General features: G+C 50.1%; 9 protein-coding genes across 9 annotated transcripts; 5 read left to right on the top strand and 4 right to left on the bottom strand.

The window, feature by feature from the left end:
* Positions 1 to 621: 621 nt before the first annotated feature.
* Positions 622 to 2,406, top strand: TrAtP1_011405 (uncharacterized protein). Its single transcript, XM_014084560.2, has 3 exons — positions 622 to 688; positions 866 to 1,750; positions 1,823 to 2,406. The coding sequence occupies exons 1-3, from the start codon at positions 658 to 660 to the stop codon at positions 2,227 to 2,229; spliced, it is 1,323 nt and encodes a 440-aa protein (XP_013940035.2). The 5' UTR covers positions 622 to 657; the 3' UTR covers positions 2,230 to 2,406.
* On the bottom strand, positions 2,398 to 4,053 carry TrAtP1_011404 (uncharacterized protein). The gene has a single exon (XM_014083488.2). It carries the CDS (start codon positions 3,885 to 3,887, stop codon positions 2,490 to 2,492), a length of 1,398 nt encoding a protein of 465 aa, XP_013938963.2. The 5' UTR covers positions 3,888 to 4,053; the 3' UTR covers positions 2,398 to 2,489.
* Positions 4,054 to 4,081: 28 nt separating this feature from the next.
* Positions 4,082 to 5,637, bottom strand: TrAtP1_011403 (uncharacterized protein). Its single transcript, XM_066115100.1, has one exon. It carries the CDS (start codon positions 4,974 to 4,976, stop codon positions 4,203 to 4,205), a length of 774 nt encoding a protein of 257 aa, XP_065971198.1. The 5' UTR covers positions 4,977 to 5,637; the 3' UTR covers positions 4,082 to 4,202.
* A 1,486-nt stretch (positions 5,638 to 7,123) lies between these two features.
* TrAtP1_011402 (uncharacterized protein) lies at positions 7,124 to 8,595 on the top strand (the record flags this gene model as incomplete). Its single annotated transcript, XM_014083297.2, has 4 exons — positions 7,124 to 7,315; positions 7,377 to 8,135; positions 8,206 to 8,247; positions 8,302 to 8,595. 4 exons carry the CDS (start codon positions 7,124 to 7,126, stop codon positions 8,593 to 8,595), a joined length of 1,287 nt encoding a protein of 428 aa, XP_013938772.2.
* A 1,344-nt stretch (positions 8,596 to 9,939) lies between these two features.
* TrAtP1_011401 (uncharacterized protein) lies at positions 9,940 to 11,211 on the top strand (the record flags this gene model as incomplete). The annotated part of the gene is made up of 1 exon (XM_014083252.2): positions 9,940 to 11,211. One exon carries the CDS (start codon positions 9,940 to 9,942, stop codon positions 11,209 to 11,211), a length of 1,272 nt encoding a protein of 423 aa, XP_013938727.2.
* A 134-nt stretch (positions 11,212 to 11,345) lies between these two features.
* On the bottom strand, positions 11,346 to 14,468 carry TrAtP1_011400 (uncharacterized protein). Its single transcript, XM_014084559.2, has 3 exons — positions 13,614 to 14,468; positions 13,448 to 13,549; positions 11,346 to 13,373 (listed from the first exon to the last, which is right to left on the bottom strand). The coding sequence occupies exons 1-3, from the start codon at positions 14,136 to 14,138 to the stop codon at positions 11,793 to 11,795; spliced, it is 2,208 nt and encodes a 735-aa protein (XP_013940034.2). The 5' UTR covers positions 14,139 to 14,468; the 3' UTR covers positions 11,346 to 11,792.
* Positions 14,469 to 17,114: 2,646 nt separating this feature from the next.
* On the top strand, positions 17,115 to 19,119 carry TrAtP1_011399 (uncharacterized protein). The gene is made up of 4 exons (XM_014084558.2): positions 17,115 to 17,242; positions 17,338 to 17,433; positions 17,515 to 18,259; positions 18,325 to 19,119. The coding sequence occupies exons 1-4, from the start codon at positions 17,228 to 17,230 to the stop codon at positions 18,663 to 18,665; spliced, it is 1,197 nt and encodes a 398-aa protein (XP_013940033.1). The 5' UTR covers positions 17,115 to 17,227; the 3' UTR covers positions 18,666 to 19,119.
* Positions 19,120 to 20,852: 1,733 nt separating this feature from the next.
* On the bottom strand, positions 20,853 to 23,603 carry TrAtP1_011398 (uncharacterized protein; the record flags this gene model as incomplete). The annotated part of the gene is made up of 2 exons (XM_066115099.1): positions 20,853 to 20,867; positions 23,445 to 23,603. 2 exons carry the CDS (start codon positions 23,601 to 23,603, stop codon positions 20,853 to 20,855), a joined length of 174 nt encoding a protein of 57 aa, XP_065971197.1.
* A 55-nt stretch (positions 23,604 to 23,658) lies between these two features.
* TrAtP1_011397 (uncharacterized protein) lies at positions 23,659 to 24,087 on the top strand (the record flags this gene model as incomplete). The annotated part of the gene is made up of 1 exon (XM_014084557.2): positions 23,659 to 24,087. One exon carries the CDS (start codon positions 23,659 to 23,661, stop codon positions 24,085 to 24,087), a length of 429 nt encoding a protein of 142 aa, XP_013940032.2.

The raw sequence follows: 24,087 nt of genomic DNA, 5'->3' as shown, positions 1-24,087 counted from the left end.
CTCAGAATCATAGTGACGCACGTAAGGGCATTATGTCGACCAGTCGAGAACGAGCTAGTATCAGGCTATTCAAAGTCTATGCCAATGTTGCCTGTTGATCATTTTAAATTAGCTATAGTAGCGTCGCAATTCGATAAATTGGTTGAGTATCTTGAAGAAAAGCAGTGGTAGTGCTGGATTATAAGTGCGATGAAAGATTGATGGCCGTACACAAAGACCATTATCTTGGTACACTAACAGAACCTTATCAAGGTTGACTTTTTGAAATCGCATGACAGATAAAATCGATGAGCAAGAACACAGCATAGTTATGACTGTAAGAATTCAAGACTATTTGAGAGAGATAGCATCCTTCTAAGGCTTGGCAGTATAAGTTGATTGCTTCTCCTGCAAAGGATACGGACAACACCAGACACGATACAATCACCATCAAGTGAACTTGCACTCCTCGATTGCCCAACAAATATTATAGCATGAAATCTCGCATCCAGTACATGGTACAACAAGTTACTGTCCATCAATTGTGAGTGCCTGAATGGCTTACGTCATGCCGGCAGACCCACCAGCGCATGTTGATGTTCTGCAGCTCCAACTGAGCTCCCGTCTGCATTTGCGTAACGTCGGCAATCGTAGCAGTGAATCGAATCGCAGCCCGCCATGGAGCGAAAGAGAAACATTGTCATTGTCGGTATGTATCTCCAAGTACCAATCCAGCCCGCCCATGTGTCAGGCCAGCCAAGCCAGCGCCACATCCCGACGCAAGCATTACTGCTGATGCTTCCCCATATAGAGGGGTTCGATGCTGGCTAGCGAGGCTTGCAACGGCATTACTAGCAGTAGTAGCTAACACCGCAGCTCTGTCTAGGAGGCGGCATCATCGGCTGCACCACCGCCTATTACCTGACCCGCCACCCCAGCTTCAGCCCTGCCTTGCACACCGTCACGCTTCTGGAGGCCGCTCCAGCGGTGGCTGCCGGGGCCTCGGGCAAGGCTGGCGGTCTCCTTGGGCTGTGGGCGTATCCAGCAAGCATCGTGCCGCTGTCGTACAGACTGCACGCGGAGCTGGCCGCCGAGCACGACGGGGCCAGTCGCTGGGGCTATCGCAGGCTAAAATGCGGCAGCATCGAGGCCGTTGTGACCAAGGAGAAGCTTGATGGGCTGCAGAATCCCGCAGATGAAAATGGCAAGGCGTGGGAGAAGCTTCCCAAGCAGGATGAGGCCGCCAAGGAACTGCTCCAGGACGAGGAGCTGCCTGCTGATCTGGACTGGATAGACCGAGAGGTGGTGAGAGGATGGGCTGAGATGGGGTCGCCGGGAGCTACCGAGACTGCCCAGGTGCATCCGTACCACTTTACGACCTCCATTGCAGAGCTGGCTCAGAAGGGGGGCGTCACGATCAAAACCAATGCAAAAGTCACGAGGCTCATCACATCAAAGGCAGCCGTGGAAGGGGTCGAGTATCTAGACCGGACAACAGACGAGGTGAACAAGATTACGGATGTCACCGACATCGTTGTTGCGGCGGGACCATGGACAGGCCGCGTTCTCCCGCGGGCAAAGGTTGAGGGCCTAAGAGCTCACAGCGTCGTCTACGATGTCAACGTCACGCCGTATGCCGTCTTCACAGATATCGAGCTGCCCGCAGACTTTATCCCCGATCATCGGGCAAAGATGGGACAGAAGAGGCAGCACAAAGGCAGGGTAGACCCCGAAATCTATGCTCGGCCGTTTGGCGAGGCGTATGCGTGTGGTAAGTCGCCCCGAGAACAGCAAAACACGCTTTTCTATGTAAGATGATGCTAATGTTAAAACGCTGCAACAGGCGAGCCCGACAGCGACGTACCACTACCGGAAACAGCTGATCAGGTTCAATTCAACGAAGCCCACTGCGACGACATCATCTCTTACTTTGCAACCGTGAGCCCTGTGCTGGCTGCTGCGCCGATCAAGGCCAAACAAGCCTGCTACCTGCCACGGCATATACGCTTTGGACAGGAGAGCGGTCCTCTCATAGGGCCCACGGTCACTCCCGGCTTATGGGTTGCGGCTGGTCATACCTGCTGGGGGGATCCAAAATGGTCCAGCGACGGGGAAGCTGATGTCAGAGTATATTCTGGATGGCGAAGCGAAGAGTGCGAATGTTGGCAATTTGGATCCAAGAAAGTTCAAGGTCTGATGGATTTTTACAGTACTTTTTTTCTTCTTCTCCTTTTTCAACTTTATGAGTAATCAATAAGCAGCTATATGAAATTGTTATAGAGTATAAATTTGGATGCGAAGCGCGCATTGTTTGCGGAGAGGCAGGCCACGTCCCAAGCATACTAAGAAAACTTTGAATCTCAATCAAATTGAAAACTTTTCTTCTAATTACCTGGTCCAAGATTCGCTCTCATCGGGCCTCAAAACTAGAACGACTGAGAAGTGTGAAATGCCATTTGGGCAGGCGTCTTGTTGTTTTGCGCATGGCTTGGTCCCCCCTTGCCTGTTATTCAGGGGCGACAACGCTCAACAAGGCCTTTTAGGCGTTCGTCATTCTCGTATTCCTTCAATGCCATCTCCCTCCACTGCGCCCAATCTTGGCTGACCCCAAAGTCTTGCAGTATCGCAATCGCCAATGGCAAGGCATCCGACCATTCGGATTCCAAGGCCAGGCCCCAGAAGAACCTCCTGGCTTTCTCGTCAACTGCGCACTTGGTCATCCAAGAGAGGCCCTTTTGCCGCAGCGCATCCATCAAAGCAACATCATCGGCACTGAGCGAAACCTTTCCACCACACAACGCATTCATGTCGGCAGTAACAAGCGACGGACCAAAGGCTTCACGTCGCGGCACGACACGTGCCATCTGCCAGTCAATAATGCCCGTGATGTGCAAGTCGTCATCGACAAGTAAGTGGTCGCCTTTATCGTCGACGTGCTTTAGGAAGAAATCCTCCAAAGGCTTCGCTTCGCCGCCGTGTTCGACTAGCTGTGAGACGTTGTCTTTCAGAAAGCGGTACACGAGGTACGCATCGATGGGAAACTCGGTGTAGAGTTGACCATCTGCAATCAGTGCCAAGTACTGCTCGGCAAAGGCAGTATAATATGCTGTCGAGTTATCAAATGGGCCGTGAGGAGTGAGGACGACGAACCTGTCGCTTGCTACAGCTGAGACTTGAATGTTGCATGACTGGTAGCACAGCGACCCAGCTTTGGGAAACGGGTAATGTTCTAGCTCAGCCAAGATCTCGGCGAGGTCACTCCAAATCCTTGCCTTTTCGTCGTCTGTGGCCGTTGGACCCGACACACCTTGGCCTATCCAGGGTCTTCCTGGCAGCTCCTCCATAAGAAGAAAGGCCACGCCGACACCATGATCTGTCCCGTTGCTGCATACGCCATAGTCGAATGCTCGAGGTGCCGGCACAGCAGTGGTTTCGAGAAACTTCAACGTCGCGTACTCGCTGGCTATCAGATAGTCCGCCAACGGGATGGGTAGACTAACAGCAAATCCCGTCACTCGCGGCACTCGAAGGAGCCACGAGGGGGAGCCGTCCTGGAAGCGTATACGCGCATGGTAGTTGGCGTTTCCCATGAGAGCGCCCGGTCCAACCACGGACGAGTGCTCGATTCTGCAATTCCGACCGCCATTCAGCCTGGACGCAAGTTGGCATACGGCCGCGTCGTTGATCCGAGAGCGGAGACGATCCATCTCGGAGACAAGTTGCGCCTCATAAGTTGCGTCATCTATGGTCTGTTCGCCCACTCCACGTTTAGCATTGTATCTTGAAAGGTTGTAACACATGTTGTCTTGTGATGAAAGAAAGGGAGGGGAAGCTGGTTTCTCGTACCTCGTCACACGTATGGAAAGAAGGAGACAAGTGAGTAAAGCACAAGTAGCGATGACAACCATCACAACCGCCGTTTGCTCTAACACTTGGCCTACCGCACTCAGGCACTGAGCAGTTGAAGAATCTGGATGCCATGGCGCGAATGATGCTGATGCATGAGACTTGGGAAAATACAAAGCTTTGACGCCGTGGAGTTCAAAATGATGTCAAAGCGCCCATGTTAAAAATATTTTGCCTACTGCATCTCATGCAAGAGTGATTGAGTTCAAATTTGGTATTCCCATACATGTCAAAAATCTTGGCAATTGGCGCGTATGAATGCTTCGGGTGCTCTGATCCAAGCAACACTTGTTCAATGTAATAATGCTAGATGCGACCTAGATACATGTATTTGGTCTTCTTCCTTCTATACCAACAGTGTCTGCGATGCCTATGCCGAAAAGACCATTATAATCGGGAAACATCATCTGGTTCTCCATAAGTAGCGATTCAATATCAGATGTTTCCGAAAAGTTGCTTTTATGAGTACTATGACTCGAATCGCCCAATTCCCAAGTCATCTTCTCTGTAACCTGAATCGATCCATATTGTTCAAGGAAAAGCGTCATGTCGTCGGGCACTGTTCCCAGCTGCGGCTGAGGGAAATCGGTGCAGTCTGAACTTGTTGAAATATATGGTGATGATGTAACGCAAGTGTTGGCTCCCTCAGACTCAGAATGGCTATTGTCCAAGTCGTCAAAGCTGTAAGCGCTTTGAGGAGACTTTGTCGTGCGGTGACTGTGGCTAGCAACAGCGTCTCTTTGGTAGTTCAGCTCCGTTTCGACGCCCTGCATTGGTTCCAGTGATGGAACGCTTTCGTCTGTAGAATCATTTGCGGGTGAGTCTGGCTCCTTATCGTTGCTATCCTTTGCATCGTAGTCTCCATACTGCAGTCGTTTCGGATGTGCTGCGGCCCTTGCCATGCCAGAAGCAGTTGTCGGCAATTCATATTGAATAGGCAGCTCGATTTCGTCGTTGGGACCAATACATCCCAGCTTCTTGGCTATGTCGTGAATAACCAATTCGCCTTGATCATTCAATTCTGGTTCACCAAGGTCCCATGGCTGATTCTTTTGAATCATCATGTATAGTTTGTGAACAGTACCAATCATGGCCAAATGTGTGGTTTCAAGGAACTCAACATAGCTTCATTATTTAGCAAGTCTTCTGCCTTCATGTTGATGAATAATGAACAAACCTCTTGGGGACCTGCTTGTATTCCACATGAATTGTTCTCTTGCGGATACCCGCAGTGCAGACATTGCCATGGTTTTTGCACTTTTGACAAGGAAGTTCACCATCACACTACCAAGGCCTTCTGTTAGTACCTTGTCCTTAACTAATCTGTAGTGAACAAACCTTGATCTTCTTTATTCGACATCGCTCACAAGCCTTGGACACTCGTTTGCGTCTCCTGTCTCTGCCTTTCATATATCGATCCGTATCGAAATCCGTTGATTCTGGTGTTGCCTTTATGTTGTGTGGTTGAGATGCAGCGCTGTCTCCGAGAGAGTGTGGTTGTTCTTCGGTTGGGGTATTCGAGATCATGCTGCGAGAAGTCGATGTAGTCAAAACAATTCCAGCTTTTCGAGAATTAGAAGGGCTATCTGCAGTGCCACCTTGGATGATGCACAATAGTAAACAGAAAACAACAGTCAATTGATAAGAAGCTAGACAGCTGTATCATGTTACAAATCTAGAGAATATGGGCGACACCCTCCACTTAAAAGAAATACTCGAGGCGAGAACGGAGCATCATATTATGACACATTTGTAGTATTTGTAGTTTGACACACAAAGATAAACTGAGCAATCCAAGGCCGAGAATAGAGTACTAAACGCCCGCACTGCGCTAGAACTTTCGCGAGCCCGGCTTTCGTTGGCGAGCTGCATGATTCGACCTTCTCCGGAGCCCAAAATGGTAACCAGCAGCGAGCACGCGAGATAAGCGAAGAGCGCGAATGGGCTGTTTGCCCAAGTTGCCATTACGTTCAGGGTCTAACAGCGACGCTAGGGAGCGCTAGATGCTTAATAAGGCACTATAGACGCCGTTCAGAGGGTACTTGTACGATGCACTTTGTTCAGTGACCTTGAAATCGAATCATGGACCCCGGCAGTTGGCTCGTATCCCGAGACTTTGGGAACTGGAGTATTTTGCGTCTCCGGAACTTTCCATCTCTGCGCGAGGACATTTCCGCTTGAGAGCTGAGAACTGGCCGACAACCCCTCGATCGGGAAATAACGTCAGCGTGTTCCATTAAAGCTAGAAATTGCCTTATTCGACCATGTCATGTGGGAAACTGAGACAATTGGCGCCGTGTGTCGGCCACGTCGGGGATTATCTTGAGCTTCCTTGATTTATTTTGAACATGTACTTTTCCGCTAATGCACATCTATTATCAATTTGACGTCTGTAGTATAGGGGGCACTCTCATTGGAGAATTCAATTATAATTCTCAATCAGTATTATCATCGCCGATTTATCCGTCCAAGGGTGTTGGCCATCATCAATCCTGTACTTGTGAGCTATAAGACAGAAGCAAAGGGGTTGAATGAACCATATGACGCATTTGCTGTGCTTATATTACATATTATAGTACTTGTAGCATAAAGTTGCAGCCCATCTAGAAAGGCCTGGTCCAAGTCGTGGTATCGGGTATACCTACTGCCTTAGTGGTTGTATAGAGCTTTGCTGCCTTTCATGCGTGCAACCTACCTACATGTACATTTCACTCTTCCTTCAAAGTCATTAGGTAGTTTTCGAAGACGCCTTAATTCCATCTTCCACCCCAGGAATAGCATCAGAATCTGCAGCAATACTTCTTCTTCGTCCAGACCGAAGCCTGTCCCGCTACACCCCACTAACACCGAGACTAGCCCTCCATGGCAAAATTCACTCCGTCAGCCTGGCTTTGTGCACCGCCATCGCCGCATTGCGAAATCGCTTCTCTCGTCTCCAGCGCCAAATCGACTCAGGCCAGAAGCCTCGCTTGGCGCGTTGCTTGCCAAAGTCTCACCGTGCATCTCGCCCTACCGAAGTCGCCATCGAAGGATCGAAGGTGCATATGCCAGCGCATGATCCAATCCAGCACCTACTCCAAGATAGCCAGCTAAGAATGCACGCGACCGCCGCAGTATGACTGGCGCTTGATCCGACACACGTCACGGGCCTGTTGTCGATAAGAGCCGCGCCACTACCAGCATCTGCCAGCATCTGCGACGGACGAGACGCACGACCGAGACGAACACCAGCGTGGCCATGTCTTCGTTCGACGGCCCGGCTGTGAGGCGGCCCTCGCACGCAACAGCTTCAAGTCGCAGCCAGATGCCGGCACCGGCAGTTGGCTTTCGGGAGCGCCTGGGCCTGGGAGGCGTGGCCCGGAGGACGCTGGGAATCTGCTTTCTATTGACGACTGTGTTTCTATGGACGCTGTCCAACTTTCTCGCCAGCGTCAGTAACCTATCTTACTGGGCTAATGGAATACAGACACAAACTGACAGTGCTGTTGTAGTTCATCTTCTCCGACCAGACCTATGACAAGCCGTTTTTCCTCGTCTATTTCAACACCTCCATGTTCGCCATATCTCTCATACCCATGTTCATTCGATATCTAGCACAAAGAGGAATCCACGGACTGCGAAGCGACATCAGGCGTATATGGGCAGAATACCGATATCGAGCTGCCGCCGCGAACCCTACAACAGACGAGGAGGGCTCAGAAGTACACGAGCGCTTGTTAGTCAACGAACATGGCCCCGGGTGGAACTCTACAGATGAGAAGCTTGGATTCCGCGAGACTGCGGTTCTAAGCCTCGAGTTCTGCATACTCTGGTTTCTGGCAAACTACCTGTCGTCTGCCTGTCTCCAGTACACCAGCGTGGCAAGCGTTACCATTCTGACATCAACTAGCAGCGTCTGGACGCTGGTATTCGGTGCAATCTTTGGCGTCGAGATGTTCTCCATGCGCAAACTGATTGGGGTTCTCGCATCCCTCACAGGCGTTGCGCTCATTTCCATGGTAGATCTATCGGGCAAGAGTGACGAGAACAGGGGATCATTCCCGCATAAAACGCCGGGGCAGATTGCGCTCGGGGACACCATGGCTTTTATGAGTGCCGTGCTTTACGGCATTTATGTGACTGTGATGAAGCGGCGGGTGGGCAACGAGGACAAGGTCAACATGCAGCTGTTCTTTGGACTGGTTGGAGTGTTTAACCTGTCGCTGCTGTGGCCGCTATTCTTTGTCTTGCACTGGACTGAAATGGAGCCGGTACGTATAGCTTCACCAACTTTTTTCCACCTGGAATGAGCTTGCGAGGACTGACCCGAGTCTAATACAGTTTGAATTACCTCCGACGAGCCAGATTTGGACCATCATCATTGTAAGTCACATTCTCTTCGCCTCTCCTGGATCAAGTTATTCACACTTTGCATAGGTAAATGCCATTGCATCCTTTGTCAGCGACCTATCCTGGGCGCTGGCCATGCTCCTGACCACTCCATTGGTTGTCACGGTTGGCCTGTCTCTGACCATACCGCTGTCACTCATCGGCGAGATATTCCAGTACCAGCAGTATTCCAGCTTCATCTACTGGATTGGTGCCGCAGTCGTCTTTGTTTCTTTTGTCTTTGTTAATCATGAGACAAAGAAGGACGATTCTGGCAAGGCTACAGTCCCCACCGCCGCTATTGATGCTGATGGCGTCGACGAGGACATTGTATATGGATGAGAATGATGAGCCTTTTGTGCCAGTTTGAAATATGCTCTCATGTTAACACACGATCAAAGATATGTGCATTCAACAACTACATTATACCCCATGATGAGATTTTTTTAATAGACGCTGCATTTGCTTCTTATCGCGACATTTTAGATGGAGATGATCAGATAAAATCCCTAGCGCCAGCTCTTTGGACGAGACACGCTATGCTACGCTTAGAGCAACGTCCAACTGTTAGCGGGACTCCGCGCTGAAATACTGCCGATGAAGCGCTAAATTCCCGATCGTTAGTGACTGATGGAAGAAAACCCATGAGCGGAGGTCACGCCGCAAGGGAGCGTCTGCTCCGAGGCAGCGACGAGTCCTTAGCAGCTCGTGTTTCAAACACTCTCAATTTGCAGCACTGCTGCCTGCTGGACGAAGCAAGCTCGAGGTCGCTGAATTGTCTGCTGACACTGCCATTTTTGCCGGGAAAGCATCCAGTGCAGGCCTCGAAAGGAGGGCGTTGCTCGACTTACACTGCTGCATGTACACACACACACATTTACTCCACAGAGCCCCCGAAAAAGGCAGTGTAGCGCCCTCGCTACAGCGGGAGATCAGCACAACGGCGAAAAAGCCTCCATCGATCTGCTCAGGAACCAGCGCAAATCCGTTTATCGATTCTGATTTCGATATCGATTTCGATTTGACTTTTGCATACTATAATCTCGCGCTTTTTGCCCTTCCATTGCGCATCTTTCCTTGGCCAAGGCGTCATCAGATCCGTTGTTCAGCTTACAAGACCCCATGACTGTGGCTGGTATCACAGGAAATGCAAGGAGGCTTTTCCATCATATGACGCAGACTTGTTCGGAGCACATGCAGCTCGACGCCATTTGATTCTGGTCTCTTTTTTACTCTTCGTCTCCCTTGGTGTTCTCGGAAAGTGCGAGCAGCAGGCTTCGCTTTTCTTGTGCTTATTAGCGTGTCATTCTGTACTACCATATTTGCATGTCTTGAACCTACTTCCGCCTGCCTAGGATACCCGACTCTACTCCAATTACTACGACCATCTGATTATTCTTTTCTTTTATTACGTTTTTGAACACTCTTTTGAGACTCCCTTCTTGTTCACGAACTCGTCTCGACCGCAACTCTCTTCAGCCATTGTTCATTCTTTCTTTCTCTCTTTGCTGAACAAGGCCATACATAGCAGCATCGTATCAACATCATATACCATTCCTATATCAACTTGTCATCTTACACCTTCCATCTCACGTCCTATCGATTTCCTACACCGAAATATACTCGAGCAGACCTGGCATCAACAGCAAAATCCTATCGTTGTCTTTTACCATCTCCGCCATCACAATGGACTATCCTGCCAATGCCTCCTCACAAACCCCAAAGTCACTTGCCAGTGACATGGTCAGCGCAACAAGGCCGATGCATACGAAAATCAACAAACTGATTACGTCTCGCCTGCCACTGGCAGTTCCTCCAAAAGCACCCGACTCCGGCCCTTATGCCTGTGGCCTACTGCACATTCTCCCGATATACATGACATTTGAGCAGCTGTGGCTGGACATTCTCGATACGCCTCCCGGAGACGCTCCAGGCCAGATTTCCGAGCGTGTACATACGATTCTCAAAGAAATACATCTCCCTCAGCTCTTCCGCTCCGACCGCCTCAGAGCCGATATCAAATTCATCACGGGCTGGACCGACGACATTCTCGACCTCCAAATCAACAGCGTAAAGGGAACAGGCGAGCTATCCGTCTTTATTTCACATATCCAACAAGCCGTCCGCGCGAAGCCACACGTCCTCATCGCCTACTCGTACAACCTATTCATGGCCCTCTTCGCCGGAGGACGCTTCATCAGAGCAACCCTCGAAAAGGCCGGCGCAGAATTCTGGCAAATTGTCCCCGAGACTATCAAACCTACGATGCAGCCCTGCGAGGTAGATTCGTTCATTGACTCCTCCTTGGAGCAAATCGAAGAGGACAATCTCATGCCGCTGCGATTCTGGGCTTTTGACTCAGAAAACGACGGCGAGGACTTGAAGCAGGAGTATAAGAGCAAGCTGCTTCAATGGGAAAGCGAACTGTCCGCAGAAGAGAGAGAGGATATCCTCCAAGAATCTGTCTACATCTTGGAGAGCATAGGCCTGCTGGTTGGTCAGCTGGACGCTGTCTGCAGCGCCGTACAGGACGAGGAGACGCCGGTCGTACAGATCCCCATGAGACCTTCCTTGGCGGGTCTTGTTGGTGGCACCCAATTCGGGGCGCGTCTGCGTGACAGCCTCCTCATTGCCCGAGAGCGCGGTATTGGAAATCCATTCCGGGGCAAACCACAAGACGCTGTGGAAAAAGAAAAGGGCACTAGCCATGGCGATGGCACAACAAGTACTGAACCAGCGTGCTCTGGTGTTCCCAAATCTATGAGGTTTGCAAAGTCGCTGCCCATCCCGCCACGCAAGCATCGTGCTGCAAAAGATGGCGGTTCGGGGTTCGATTTACATACAAAGTCGCAACGGCGTGATGCTAGCGGCACTTTGATAGGGCCGGCGCTGGTGGGCGTATTTGGCTTGTTTTTCCTGTATGTAGTGTACAGTCGCGTTGGAGGGGTTATTGTATGAGGTCTCTGGGTATACCACCTCAAGTCGGAAGAGAAGAGCGTGAGACGAAAGGCTGTTGTACAAGTTTGTTAGCACATCACTGTGCGTTCGAGACATGAATTTCCTAAAGACAGACTCCCTAGATAGATGGTTGGATATTCAATCAGCAATCAATAGAGTTACGATTATGATCTTTAACAGTGTTTAATTTTTTACATGTAATTCGCCCATCATGGCTTGAAAAAAAAAACAGAACAATGCTTGGCTATGCTATGCCACAGCTGAACCCTTCAAACGCCACTGCTATGCTTCTAACGATGATATGAAACAGGAGAAACACAATTCTCTCTCAGGTAGAAAGAGATACAGCTTCCAAAATCTTTTTTTCCACACAATGCTCATCCAAGCATACATATTATGCCACAATGTCCGCAAACTTTCTTTAAAGCGTTGAAAGAAAAGGGGGGGTCCACAAAACAAATCAGAACAGGTGAATAGTCCCATACCATGGTATCCTTCATTTTTCATATACTCATCATTAACGCTCCTTGTTTCTTCTTTTTTTTTTTTAATGCTTGTTGATTTTTTTTTCTTTCCTTCTTTTATTCGTCGTCGTCATCGGAAGAGTCCCAGTCGTCTCCCACGTCGGCCCACCCTGCCATGTGACGCTCGCCACCGAATTCGCCCACCTGCCGTAGATACCGCGCTTGAGACTCATTCTGCTGCCACTGGCGAACGATGTAGTCGTCTGAAGCGGTGACGAGCTTGCCGTCGTGAGACCAGTTCATAGTGGTAACTTCGCGGCTGTGGCCGCGAATAAGGGGTGTACCGAACCGTGAGATGGGGAGTAGAGGCGCGGCGGCGGATGACCCAAAGGCAGAGGGGGTCGATATGCTCTGTGATGGAGTGGCAAAGGCGCTGGCTTCGGGGAGGATGTGGGAGCGCTTAGCCCAGGCGGTTCGAATGTAACGTTCGTCGGTGGGGAAGAGGAGTGCGCAGCCGTCGGTGCTGCCCACGGCGAGAAGTTCGGAGGAGCCGTTGATGCCAGGGCGGATAGCGCACTTGACATAGAAAGACTGCGCGCGGAACAAGTCGTGCTTGAAACCGTACATGGGGCCCAGGCCATGAGTTCCGTTGGGTCTACGCTTGACTGCTCCATCTTCGAGCTCAGGGGCATGGCCAAGCATCAGGTGGTTCGTCGAGTAAGCGTAGACGGTGCTGTCTTTGCAAACGGCGTAGAGGCGGGCCGCGTCGGAGCTGAGAGCCATGGAAGTAATACCGTAGGAACGCCACGTGTGGCCTCGTGGTTCCTGTGTCACGGCTAGAGGTGTTTCTTCAGCCTGCCGCCGAGGCTTGATGTATCGCGTGTCCCATAATTTGATTGAGGCATTGGCTTCAGATGCGGAGAGTAAAAGGTGTTCGCGGCCGGGTGGCATCCAGTGAATAGCGGTGACTGACGCGGACGATGTATTGCCCTGGACCGTACGCTCATGGGCGTTGTCGATGGTATTTATGCCCTTGGCTGGGAATGGCTCCAAATACGTATCTCGCTGGCCAATGCCGCTGGGGCAGGAAAAGCTGTTCACTGGCGATGAGGAACATCGCAAGTCCCATATCTGGATACGGCCGGCTCGGTCAGATGAGGCGATGACATTACCGGCTGCTTCGCCGGGCTGGAATGCAATCTGCCGTAATGAATCCCAGTGGCCACCTCCGAGCTCGGCAGCAACGGTCTGAGTGGGAACGTCAAGAATCTTGCCGCTGCGGTCACCACAGGCCGTCGCCAGCCGTGTATCATCTTCCGAAAACGCCAGATCCATAATCGCATTATCGTGGACAGAGATGTATACGTCAACTTTGGAGTCCTCGGAGACATCGTTCAAGGTGGTGTTGAATAGGCGAACATATCCCTGCTCGTCGCCAATGGCGGTAACCGAAGCTTTGTGGCAGCTGGCCAAGCTGAATGGAATGGTATTGCCGCTTCCGCTGGAGGCAACGCAGTGGTGAAGATCATTGCTTCGGCTATAAAACGAACATGTCTCGATCCTGGGGTCACATGCCGGAGAAGTCAGATACTGGCTACCGTGGTGCGAAGAGAAGCCATGCTCCCGGTCGACGAGATGAGCTTCAAATCCAAGATCCCGGAACTTGCGGACAGGCTGGGGCTGGTATCCTTCAAGCTGCTGCAGGTAGCAAGAAAGATTAGCAACAAGTTCCAGGACAGTAACAAGGGGAAGTATAAGTAAGTAAGCTATACCAGGGGAGCTTTAGGGTCTGCGGCAACAAGTCTTTGTGGGGTCAGTCCTATCTTTTCTTGCAGCTCGCGGGAACCATTGCGGCTAGCCTTGAAGAAGAGATTCTAGGAAGCTGTCAGCGAATCACAGTCAACTTGTAAAAAAGAAAAAAAGAGCATCTCTGTTTACCAAAGTAGCTCTCCGCCTCTCTCCCAAGCTCTCAAGAGACTCTCTTGTCCCGGCTCCGTCCTCGGAAAGGCCCTCGGTCAGATCCTCCTCGATAATAGTTCCATTGCTTAACCACGAATCCGCACCACCGTTGAGTCTCCTCCTCTTTGTGCCATCCGCCTGCATCTCCTCCTCCAGTAGCCTCTTCTGCTCTCCGTTCATTCCTAGCCGTTCACTGGGCGAGGGCGGACACAGCGGATCCGAGCTCAGCGGATCACTGAGAAAGGACATGGGGGATGCGAGCTGGCGGTTGTTGACAGAGGCGCTGTCCAGCATGCCCAAGACCAGCCGCCCGCTGGGCAGAGACGACCGCGGCGTAAAGAACCTCCCAAACCTCCTAGGCGTCACCGAGGGATTGCGTCGTTCCTTGCGCCGGGTCGACCTCGTGGGCGACAGCATCTGGCTTGCCGGAGAGGACGCATTGACGGTGGGCGGGCTCGAGGGGTAGATGGGATCTGAGGACGGGCCATAGTGGTAATGCACCATGTTGCGAGGATGCCGTCTCAAAGGCTGCGGCTGGACGAGGTGACGAGGATGCAAAAGAGAGCTGGGCGAGGCGAATCATGTCATGGCACGGGAGAGGCACAGCACGGGAACAGAGGAAAAGCGTCTGGACAAGCGGAGACTAGATTTTTGGATAAGCGAAAATGAGTGAGGCTAGGGACATGGAGGCAAAGTGGAGAGACGCGGTCTCACGGTGACGCGGGAGCGTGTAAATGAGATCGTTGGCGCGTTTCTGGGAGTTGACGAATCTGGGGCTGCCGCTGGCGTCGGGGCGGTTCCAGCGGGCCAGGGCGCTGTATTGGCGCTGCGTCGCCTGTCACGGCGGGGCTGCAGGGGCGGGCAAGGCGTGCTGCGTGTCACTGAGCCGCTGCATATTGTCGGGCTGGATCAATCCATGCTCAGCTGGCGATCGAGTCGATGTTTGTTGTTGTCGACATGAGCTATTTTAGCCTGCGTCGACTCTCTCTTTTCGCGAAACGGGCTGTGCGTAAAGCCTTTGTCGCTGCTCTTGCTGATGCTTTTGCTTGTCGGAAGCACTTCTCGGGAGACACCAAATCTCGTATAGAAAAATGTTGCTTTCCGTGGCGTCGCGAGTAATTAATTACATGTGCCAGTAGTGTTAGTCATACCAAGACTATCCCGAAGTCGCGTGCCAACGCCAATGTGTCACGGTGCATGAAGGGATATCACCGGTATTACAGGCATGTATCAAGCAGACGCTCGACAAGGGCAAGCCAACTGCATCTCATATTTGACAGTATATGTGGTTTCTGATTGTCTACACGTCATCTTGTTCTCTTTGCGACCAATCATTATAGCGCCGACTGTTGTCGAATTCCGGCGATATTGCATACCATGATAATGAGCTATGGGTTTCCCTACAGCAGGGAGCGATCCAAACAAGGGCTGCTGCCTTTGTGCTCCCAAGAGCTCGGCCCCGTTGTCGGTGTGGCTAGCTCTCTGAAAGAGAGCCTTGAGAGGGCCCTCGTTGACCTTTCGGTGAAGATTCGCAATCGCAGTCTCGAGCACTTGATCGAACCCTGATATGGGCATTCCGGTTGCTTTATGCTGTCCCGACGGGCCCTGTACGTATCTACAAGTACGTTTAGTTGTGAAGCGCCAAGCCAGAGACTTCAAAATCAGTAGCTCTCGGGTTGATTATACGAGCAGTGACCTTGTCCTGTCGTCCGTTTCAATTCAGCGGATCTTCTTGACAGTGATGCTGTCGCAGCACTAGGGGCATGATAATTGCAAGTAGACTCAGTCAAGTTCATTACTTGCGCGACTTTCTCTTTGAAATCCCAATAGCGCCCAAAATCCTTGTTATTGATGCAGTTCTGCAATTATTGCAGCCATCTCTATGGCCGTGGTACAGTCTCCCTTCAAATTGAAAAAAAAAGCTCGTACCATTCGGTGGCACCAGGTTCGGCCTTCTTTGTCCTCAAATCCGCATTATCGACGACTTGACCGCACTGGCATCCTTTACGACGAAAGCATAGAAATCATCCATTGGTGTCCTCACACCTCGACGAATGGAAGACGAATGATACATCATCTGCGAGAAGGGGTAAAACGAGGTTGGAACAGAGTGATTAAGCAGATATTGCCATAAACATGCCATTCCAAGCAAGGTTATTCATAGACTACGAGTTGATGTCCAACCCGTTGATGTTATCTTCGAATTCAGCCATTCTTTACCATTTGGCCTTCCTCTATTCGCCGCCTTCTTTCTTAAATCAGCCTGAGTAATTTTACAGGCGGGCTTGATACTTGGGTGAGCGTAAGGGTATTGGATCGAACTCCGCTTTACGAGCTACTGTTCTCTCTGCTTAACGTGTCGTCGCAGGTGGTGTCTGGCAAAGACCACACTGTCAAAAATGATGCTTGGTTTGCTTTTTTGGGAAAAAAGCTGTATGGTGTACATCTAATCGAGCTCTCTGATTAGTAGCTTCGTTTACTTCATTTGCAATACCATCAAGGATTCTTATTAAATAGCGTGAATGTACCATACATATTTAGACGCAGAGCGAAGCCACGATTTGGCGGGCTATTGACAGACGTTTCCCATTCATCAACCGCAATCCAAGTTAGCTCTAACTCGTCTTTTTTGTCTATTCCCACATCTCTTTTAGAAAGATATAACCACTTGCTAATAATCTCCATAACTGTACACGCACCGTATCCACGACGTCTGTAGAGGAAAGTTGTCCCAGAGAAATTATTTTGCAGCAATCAAATGTGACACTCCTTGCTAGATTTTGATTTCACATGAAGAGTAATATATTCCAAGTGACCTAGCTTGCTACAGATACGTTGTTGGTGAGTGAATATAGTACATGTAAAGGTTCTTCAAAGGCACGCATGATAGCAAAACACAACGCAGGTTGTAGTAGTGTAAAAGGAAATAAAAACCCAACATGTGTCAATAAACTTCTAATATGCATACCTACCTAGGTAGCTGTCAAATCTCCGTGGCAATTCCACGACTCTTCTAAGCCTGTAGTACCCAAGGCTAATAGGCTAGCTATATTCAATGTCCTTGTACTGAAAGATTTTTGCAATCTTTAGCCACTAATAGCCGCATATCTCAGCACTACCAACATCTAAGGTGCAAGTACATGTACCTGGTGGCCAACCTCTTTTCAGCACCGGCCATCTCGTCTCCGACTTTTGATACTCAAAACATATCCTTCTCTTGACTTGCTTCATCTTACTCCCTGAGGCAAACAAAGCCCAAGGCAGCGTCATCATATCACTTCTTTCATCCTTCAATTTGGAGAGGAGCTGAGTCCTACGAAAGCGGTAAGCCATCCAGGCGCAGGTACCGATACCCCATCTTTTCCGCCAGGCTAGCCCAATGCGGCCTGGGCACTGGCACAATCCGATCGGCAATGGTGTCATCCTGGCCGATGATTCATCCTGCGAACTCCATAGTTCTCCGTACTTGTGCATATTTCAGCTGCTTGAACTCGCAAGTCGCTGATTGATATCGCCAGCTTCATCCTGCAGCGCCTTCGACCCTACCAAGTCAACCTACCGAGCCTATCCCAGCGCCGCTTCCGACTACCGCCATGTGCCGCTTCTTGGTACGTCATCACCCAGGGCACCGCAAACACGAAGCATTGCTATCCCGAGATCGGATCTTGCAGGGAGGCTAACCCAAGTTCTGTCCGGTATCTAGGTCTACAAAGGCAGCGATGAAATCCTGCTCTCGAAACTAATTCTCGATCCGACTCACTCGATCCTTAAGCAGTCATTTGATTCACGGTTACGACTCGTAAGACTCAGCTCCCTCCCTGCTTTCCTCACCGCAATGTCACGATCAGACCTGGCTCACATGCCCTTTTCTCATTCATAGGACACACGACGAGGCCAAAACAACGCCGATGGCTTTGGCATAGGCTTCTACACCGATATCAAACTCGGGTCGGCACCCTGCCTGTTCACATCTACTATCCCCGCGTGGAACTGCACGAATCTTCAGCGCATCGCATCCAAGACTGCATCTCGATTAATATTCGGCCATGTTCGAGCGACGACCGAGGGCTCTCTGAGCGAGGACAACTGCCACCCATTCACACATGGAAGCTTGATGTGGATGCATAACGGTGGCCTTGGTGGCTGGAAACACATCAAACGACGTCTGGGAAGCCTACTGGCAGATAAATGGTATCTCGGCGTGAAGGGAGGAACGGACAGCGAATGGGCATTCGCCCTGTTTCTCAACACGCTTGAACAGTCAGGCTACGACCCGAGCGCATGCCCGGTCAACGGATTTGGACCAACAGTGCTGCGTACCGCCATGGAGAAGACGATTGCTCAAATCAACGAGTTAACCGACAGCATCCCTCAAAGCATCCTGCAGAACGAGGATGTTGACACCAGAAGTCTGTTGAACTTTGCCGTAACAGACGGCCACAGCGTCATCTGCACCCGCTACATCAGCAGCTCCAAGGATGAGGCCGCCAGCCTATACTATTCGTCTGGAACGCAATGGGTTACGAGAACTCCATCGCCGGATGATCGACAATACCAAATGGATAGAAAAGACAAAGGGGGCGATATTGTCCTCGTCGCAAGCGAGCCACTGACGTTTGAAAGAGGTAAGAATGCTAATAGAGCCGAAGACGCACGCACTTGAGAATACGTATTGACTATTTAATGTTAGAAAATTGGGTCAATGTTCCTACCAACTCGATACTGACGATTCACCGGCAAACTGTCATGGTTCATCCCATCATGGACAAATACTACGAAGGAGATCCATATCACGTTCGCTCCAGCGCATTCGTCCAAGAAAAGGGTCTCATTACCAATGAAAAGGCAACCAGTGGTTCTCAAAGCCCGGCTAGTATTGACAGCACGCGAAAGACCATCGCCCAGTCAGTCTTTCCTCGTGGTCTCAGCCCTGATCTAGTACGAAGATCGCTCACGCCGGTCTCTTCTCGGGAATCACGACTCACCTCCCAGCTCCAAACAGCACAATATCTGGCTTCGCCGCCGCGCTGAGGGGCCATCTGGAGGATTCCATACGGTGTCTTTTGAGCCCAACGACCAATCCCAGTGAGAACTAGGGGTTGGAAACTTGATTTATACTACGTTACGACTGATTGTGAGAATATCTCGATGGCACTCATCATATGTTGCTGAAGCGATAGACCAATATTTACGAGATACATGGATGGCTTGCGGTTCAAGGCGAAAGGGATTTGGATTTGGATTAGGAATTAGATTTAGTAGATTTAGCGTGAATTTAGATAGGCCAGCGTTATATGCTTGTTATTTGAACTTGTCAGTCGTGTTTACTCCAGCTCTCTCTTTTTTCTTTCGGCGAGTCTTCTCAATCTCTTGTTCATACGTAGCCGGGCGATTTACTACGAGTCTGGACGTTTTAGCAATGATTGGACTTGGATTTATTTTATTTTTTTGGATTTAACTTTTCCCTTTCAGCCCAGAAATAGTCCATGTGTTGTTTATAAAACTCGCTATATCTTGATTGGAGTAAATAGCTCGCTCATCCTTATATGTATGATCATACATCCCGTTTCGAAGTCATTGCAAAATATTTGCAAAGTGAATTATTATTTGTTAGAATCTCTTGTAGCCTATAACACTTGTCAATTGCCCGAAATGGTATACAAAGACTACAGATCATCTCAGTCCAAGCCTATACAGCTACTGTAGAAAAAGAACTCTATTCATCCGTCTTGCTTGTGCATTTATTCTTCTAGTAACATCCTAATTACAGCAGCGATATTAGAAACAAAATACTACTGCCATCGCTTTAGTACATTATACATTGTTCAGTTACAGCGAGAAACGAGAAATTGTATTTAGCACAGTAAGTAATATTCCATCTTATACTCTACATAACATGTGCAAATGGTGTGCCGGCTATTTACTCTATCCATCATAAATACCACACGCTGAAAACTCCTGCACAGACGACGACTGACAACGTTCTAGTGTCTCTCTAATCTCATTCTCGTCTATAGCTACAACAAATATGTTTCTTCTAGTATTACTATAAGTCTATTGCCGTTTCTCTCCTCAGTATATCTTACACACTATCTTGGCATCTCCGTCGCGCGCTTCACACTTTGGCACACCATCTCAGTGCTTCTAGACCAAGCCTCCACCGTTTCTTAGCTCTCTTACATAGCTCAATGATCGTCCTCAGCTGTATGACAATACTCCACTTCAGATGCAACTATTGCGGTTCCCTTCTCGAGTCTGACTGCGTAGTCCATTGGCAGCTTCTCGGCGAACTTCCATTGCCACCAGCGCCCTCTCCCCCCTATCTCATGTTCACCTAGGTAACAGTTGGTAAGCTTTCCATCACGAGATGGACAGAGATGGTGGCAAAACGAGGAAATTGGGAATCTTGATTAGCTGCAGCCTGGAGCTAAATCTCGCTAGACATGTCATCAATTCGTCGCCTACAAAGTTACGCAACGCTAATAAGGAAAACAAATATTACGAGAATGTGTGGGTTACGGGATACCCGTAGTCACAAATCTAGCAAAACATAACAAGCGCTACGATTATCTCCGGCCATCGGGCCTTTGCTCTCCAAGATGTCGTGCAAGTTCGTGAACACACCCTCTTTGGTGTTGAGGTGGTGCTGTGAGATTTGGGACTCGGCGCGCCCTGAGAGACCACAACGGCCGCCAAGATGGCGATTTAGTCTAACCCAGTTGATTGCTGAAGTTTATGCCGATCAAGATTGTGGATATCATACGTCGTCGTTCGGTGTGAGGTTAGAGATGAAGAGATCAGGCCATTTTCCATTCGTCCCATTGTCGATTCTCCGTCATGCCCCCTTTCACAGCTTGCCATTCTATTAACCCAATGCGTACATATTAAATCAAAAGCTCTACTGGGAAGCCGGACTAAACCATCTTGTAATGACCAGCTATCCACATCGGATGGGCCGATCCCTAGATGCGGCTGAAGCAATCTAGACGATGCCAAAGGGGGCGTACAAGATCTCACTCCTACGGCTACACTCGTTGAGCTCTAGACTCATGCGATGGCTCATGTGGAAAAGCAGGCATTCATCATACACTAGACACGCATGTGCCGTATGGGGTCCAGAGCTAACGAGTGCCGAAGCCATTTTTCGTTTTTACCAGATTTGCCCCCTTTTTTGCCCATATCCAGCCCCCATTCGTTGGGCGTTTGCCTCTTTTTTCCCTACTTCTTTTCTTGCTGCGGTCAGACGAACATGACCTGTCAGGCGCATCGGAGAAGATTCCAAAAACAACTCGGGCAAGCGCCGCAGGGCTGGGTTATTTTTCGTCTGACTGTAGACATGAAGCTCGGCTAAAGCAGCACCAGTCGAGGTGTGTCTTGTGCGCTGATTTGAGGGGATGCCGTGAGCTTTGGAGAGAAAAAAAAAGAGGAGAGAGGGGTTGGCTATGACGGGCAAGGAGTAGATGGAATGCCCCATCAGTAGGTGAGGTACTATCTATCGGCAGCTAATGCATTGTTACGTTGTATGAGATTGGTTCTAGCGTATTACTATAGTAACCTGCTTTGTTTTCCTCTGCTTTGTTTGTATTCTTTTATTTTGGAGACGAAAAGGCGGCAGCGGACAGGGTCTTTTACATGAAACGCCCGGTAGACTCTCGGCCAGACTTGGTTCGCCTGGCTTCAGCTTTGACGCCTCGGCTGTGTGTTCCGAAGACGTGGTTTTTTTTTTTTTTTTTTGGCAACTTGTTTCAGCGATAAATTGCATCGAGAATAGGGAGAAGGGGAGAGAGTTTCGGTGAAGATGATGCCACTACTAGCCTAGGACTTTCTGGTAGCGAGCGATGCATTGACCGGAAGCCTTATCCGGGGCAACGCGGAAATAAGAAACGACGTAAAATACGGTGAAGCGATTAGTTTCCATGGAACGGATCAAGTCTGTGCTCGGAAACCAAGTATACGAGGCATCGTGTGCGGCATCTCATCTTACCATCGTTTCGAGGCTTGTGAAATTGATTACTACATGGCTGCTAGAAAATGCGAGGCTGTTTTGTCACATCTCAGCCGCTGCGTCTTGGCCTCGGCAGTTCCTCATGCGGATGAAGAGAAGATGCACACATGATTTCAGAAACCATTTTACGTTACATTGTTCATAGCAACGATGGCAAAGAATAATTCCAAATAAAAAAAATATAACAAACATCTGTTCGCATCAAGTCGATGTTGCGCAGTTCCACCTCTCGCTTCAGGCAAGAATCGCCGCCGCTCAGGAACGGGGGGGACAAACTTGTGATGATGCTTAAACGCTACTCTCTTTTAGTATAATTGGGGAGTCAGTGGGGGTACGGCTTGTGTTAATGGCTTCATTGTCTCCTTTGAGTATTTCTTTGTGCGAGTCTTCTCTCATGCACACTCTAGCTCGACTGAGCTCTGGACACTTACATGTAATCAACAACAAACTCTGGATAAGCGTGCGTGTATGGCACAGACCCAATAAGGAAGCAAAAGCGCACGCCTCGCTCGCTTCTGCTGTAAACGAGCTCCCAATGTGTAATCTTACAGCGAGCCGCCCTCGAACTTTTGCGCGGTGGGATATTAGTCGGCGCTTTGGGAGGGCGCTGCCGAAAGGGGGCGGATTTGAAGCAAGTTGGACGCCTTTGGGCGGGCAGCAGGGATCAATTATCAGGAAGAGGCTGTGTGTGTGAAGTGAGACTGGACGCAGCATGTAATGAATAGGTATGTAGGTACAGTAGCATGTAATGTTGTGTTTGTGTAGCACTCTGTGCGTGTAGTAGGGTAGGTACTGGTGAGCGTACGGATGAAGGAAGAGGTCAACTACTACTACGAAGCCCGTCCCAGAAGAGAAAATAAACGAGGACATGCAGAAAGCGTTTTTGGATGACGGTTGCGTATAATCCGCAAATAGCAGGGCGTTGGTGAGATGCGCATAAGCACACACACACACAGTTGCGTCTGCTGGGACAACAATCCTTCCGGGGGCAACACGACATGTACCTGTAAGCCCAATACCGAGAGACAGAGAGAGGCAGTTGGATTTGCCAAGATGTTATCCGGAATGGAAAGCCGAAATGTTTGCTGTGAACGGAAATCGAACCTCTTGGCTCTGGCTGAAGTTGAGTTGAGGCTGCGACTTTGGTGTGGGATGGGACGGGAGAAGCGAGTGGCAAACCACTAGAAACTACAAGTACATGCAAATTGCGGAAGAATAAAAAAAGCTGGAAGCTATTGTCGATCTGCTCGACGAGGCTGACGGCATATTGGCCCCCCCCCCCAGCACGCGGCAAATCCTCAAAAAGGGTGCGCCTCCCGCCATATACGGCATTTTGCGTTGCTCTAAGAAACGCAGCTACTGCATGTGCCTGGCTGCTGCAGGACGTTGCTATCAAGTGCCCTCGGTGCTGTGCTGGGTATAAAGTGTATGGAGATGCACCAGTATATGGAGATGGAGATGGAGGAGCACGATGGTGAGCCGTGCACCTGGACCGCTGCAGCCAGCAAGGGCGTGCAGTTTACGAGTCATTTGGGGTTCGTGATGGATGCCGAGATGCTGCAGTGCATGCGTAACGGGCAAAATAGATTAACAACGACAAGATCACGGGGCAAGGTTTGGGTAAAGTCGAGTGTCGAGCCGGAAGCCTGCTTCCGCGTGTAAGTGAAGGATGTGTACAAGTGTATATTCAAGTGTATGCAGCGTACAAGGCAAGGAATATTATAGCAGCTTCTGCCTGGACAAGGTTCGATTGCGAGCATTGAGCCACGCGCTTAATGGCTACGCATACAGCACGGGCAATTTACCCAGGCGCAGCCCGGCAAGTGGGAAGCATCGCTAGGAATAATACGCAGCGAGGGCCGCGGGTATACTGCAGTCAGCTTGTCGAGGCAGGGCGTATACTTGCAAGTTGTGCACAAGTATGCGGATTCGCGGTAGGGGAGGGGAGGCCTTGTCCCTGTCATGATGCGAGGAATCAAATCGCACAGACTCATTACTCAGAAACCGTGTAGTCGTATAATGTTTAGTGCCATCAAGCTGTTGGCGATAACCATCCCAGGGTCTCTATACCAGGACAGGGACTGGACTCTCTACGTCAACACTAATAACACAAGGGGGCCGACAGTGAGGAGAAGGAACTTTGAAGCTTATCCCAGAAGAAACGAGCAGACAGGAGCCCAGTCAGAAAACGGAAACGGAAACATGGGGGCGTCGGCACCTTGCAAATCGATTCTGCGGGACAAGCAGCCCGGACCGGGGCTCCATCTTCCATCAACTTGCGGCACAACGAGGTTCATGATTGGTCTGTCGGACCATTTTGTCGCGTCACGACCCAAGGGGGTAGGCGATTATCCCCGACGCGCTTGTTCCTCCACACTCGGGGCCACGTCGGGCGTAATTGATATTGAAGGGGACTGCGAGGCTGGAAGTGGCGTTACAAGTCGATAG

This window comes from Trichoderma atroviride, chromosome 6, assembly GCF_020647795.1.
Source record: "Trichoderma atroviride chromosome 6, complete sequence".
Lineage (NCBI taxonomy): Eukaryota > Fungi > Ascomycota > Sordariomycetes > Hypocreales > Hypocreaceae > Trichoderma > Trichoderma atroviride.
This window is presented reverse-complemented; position numbering and strand designations above follow the sequence as displayed.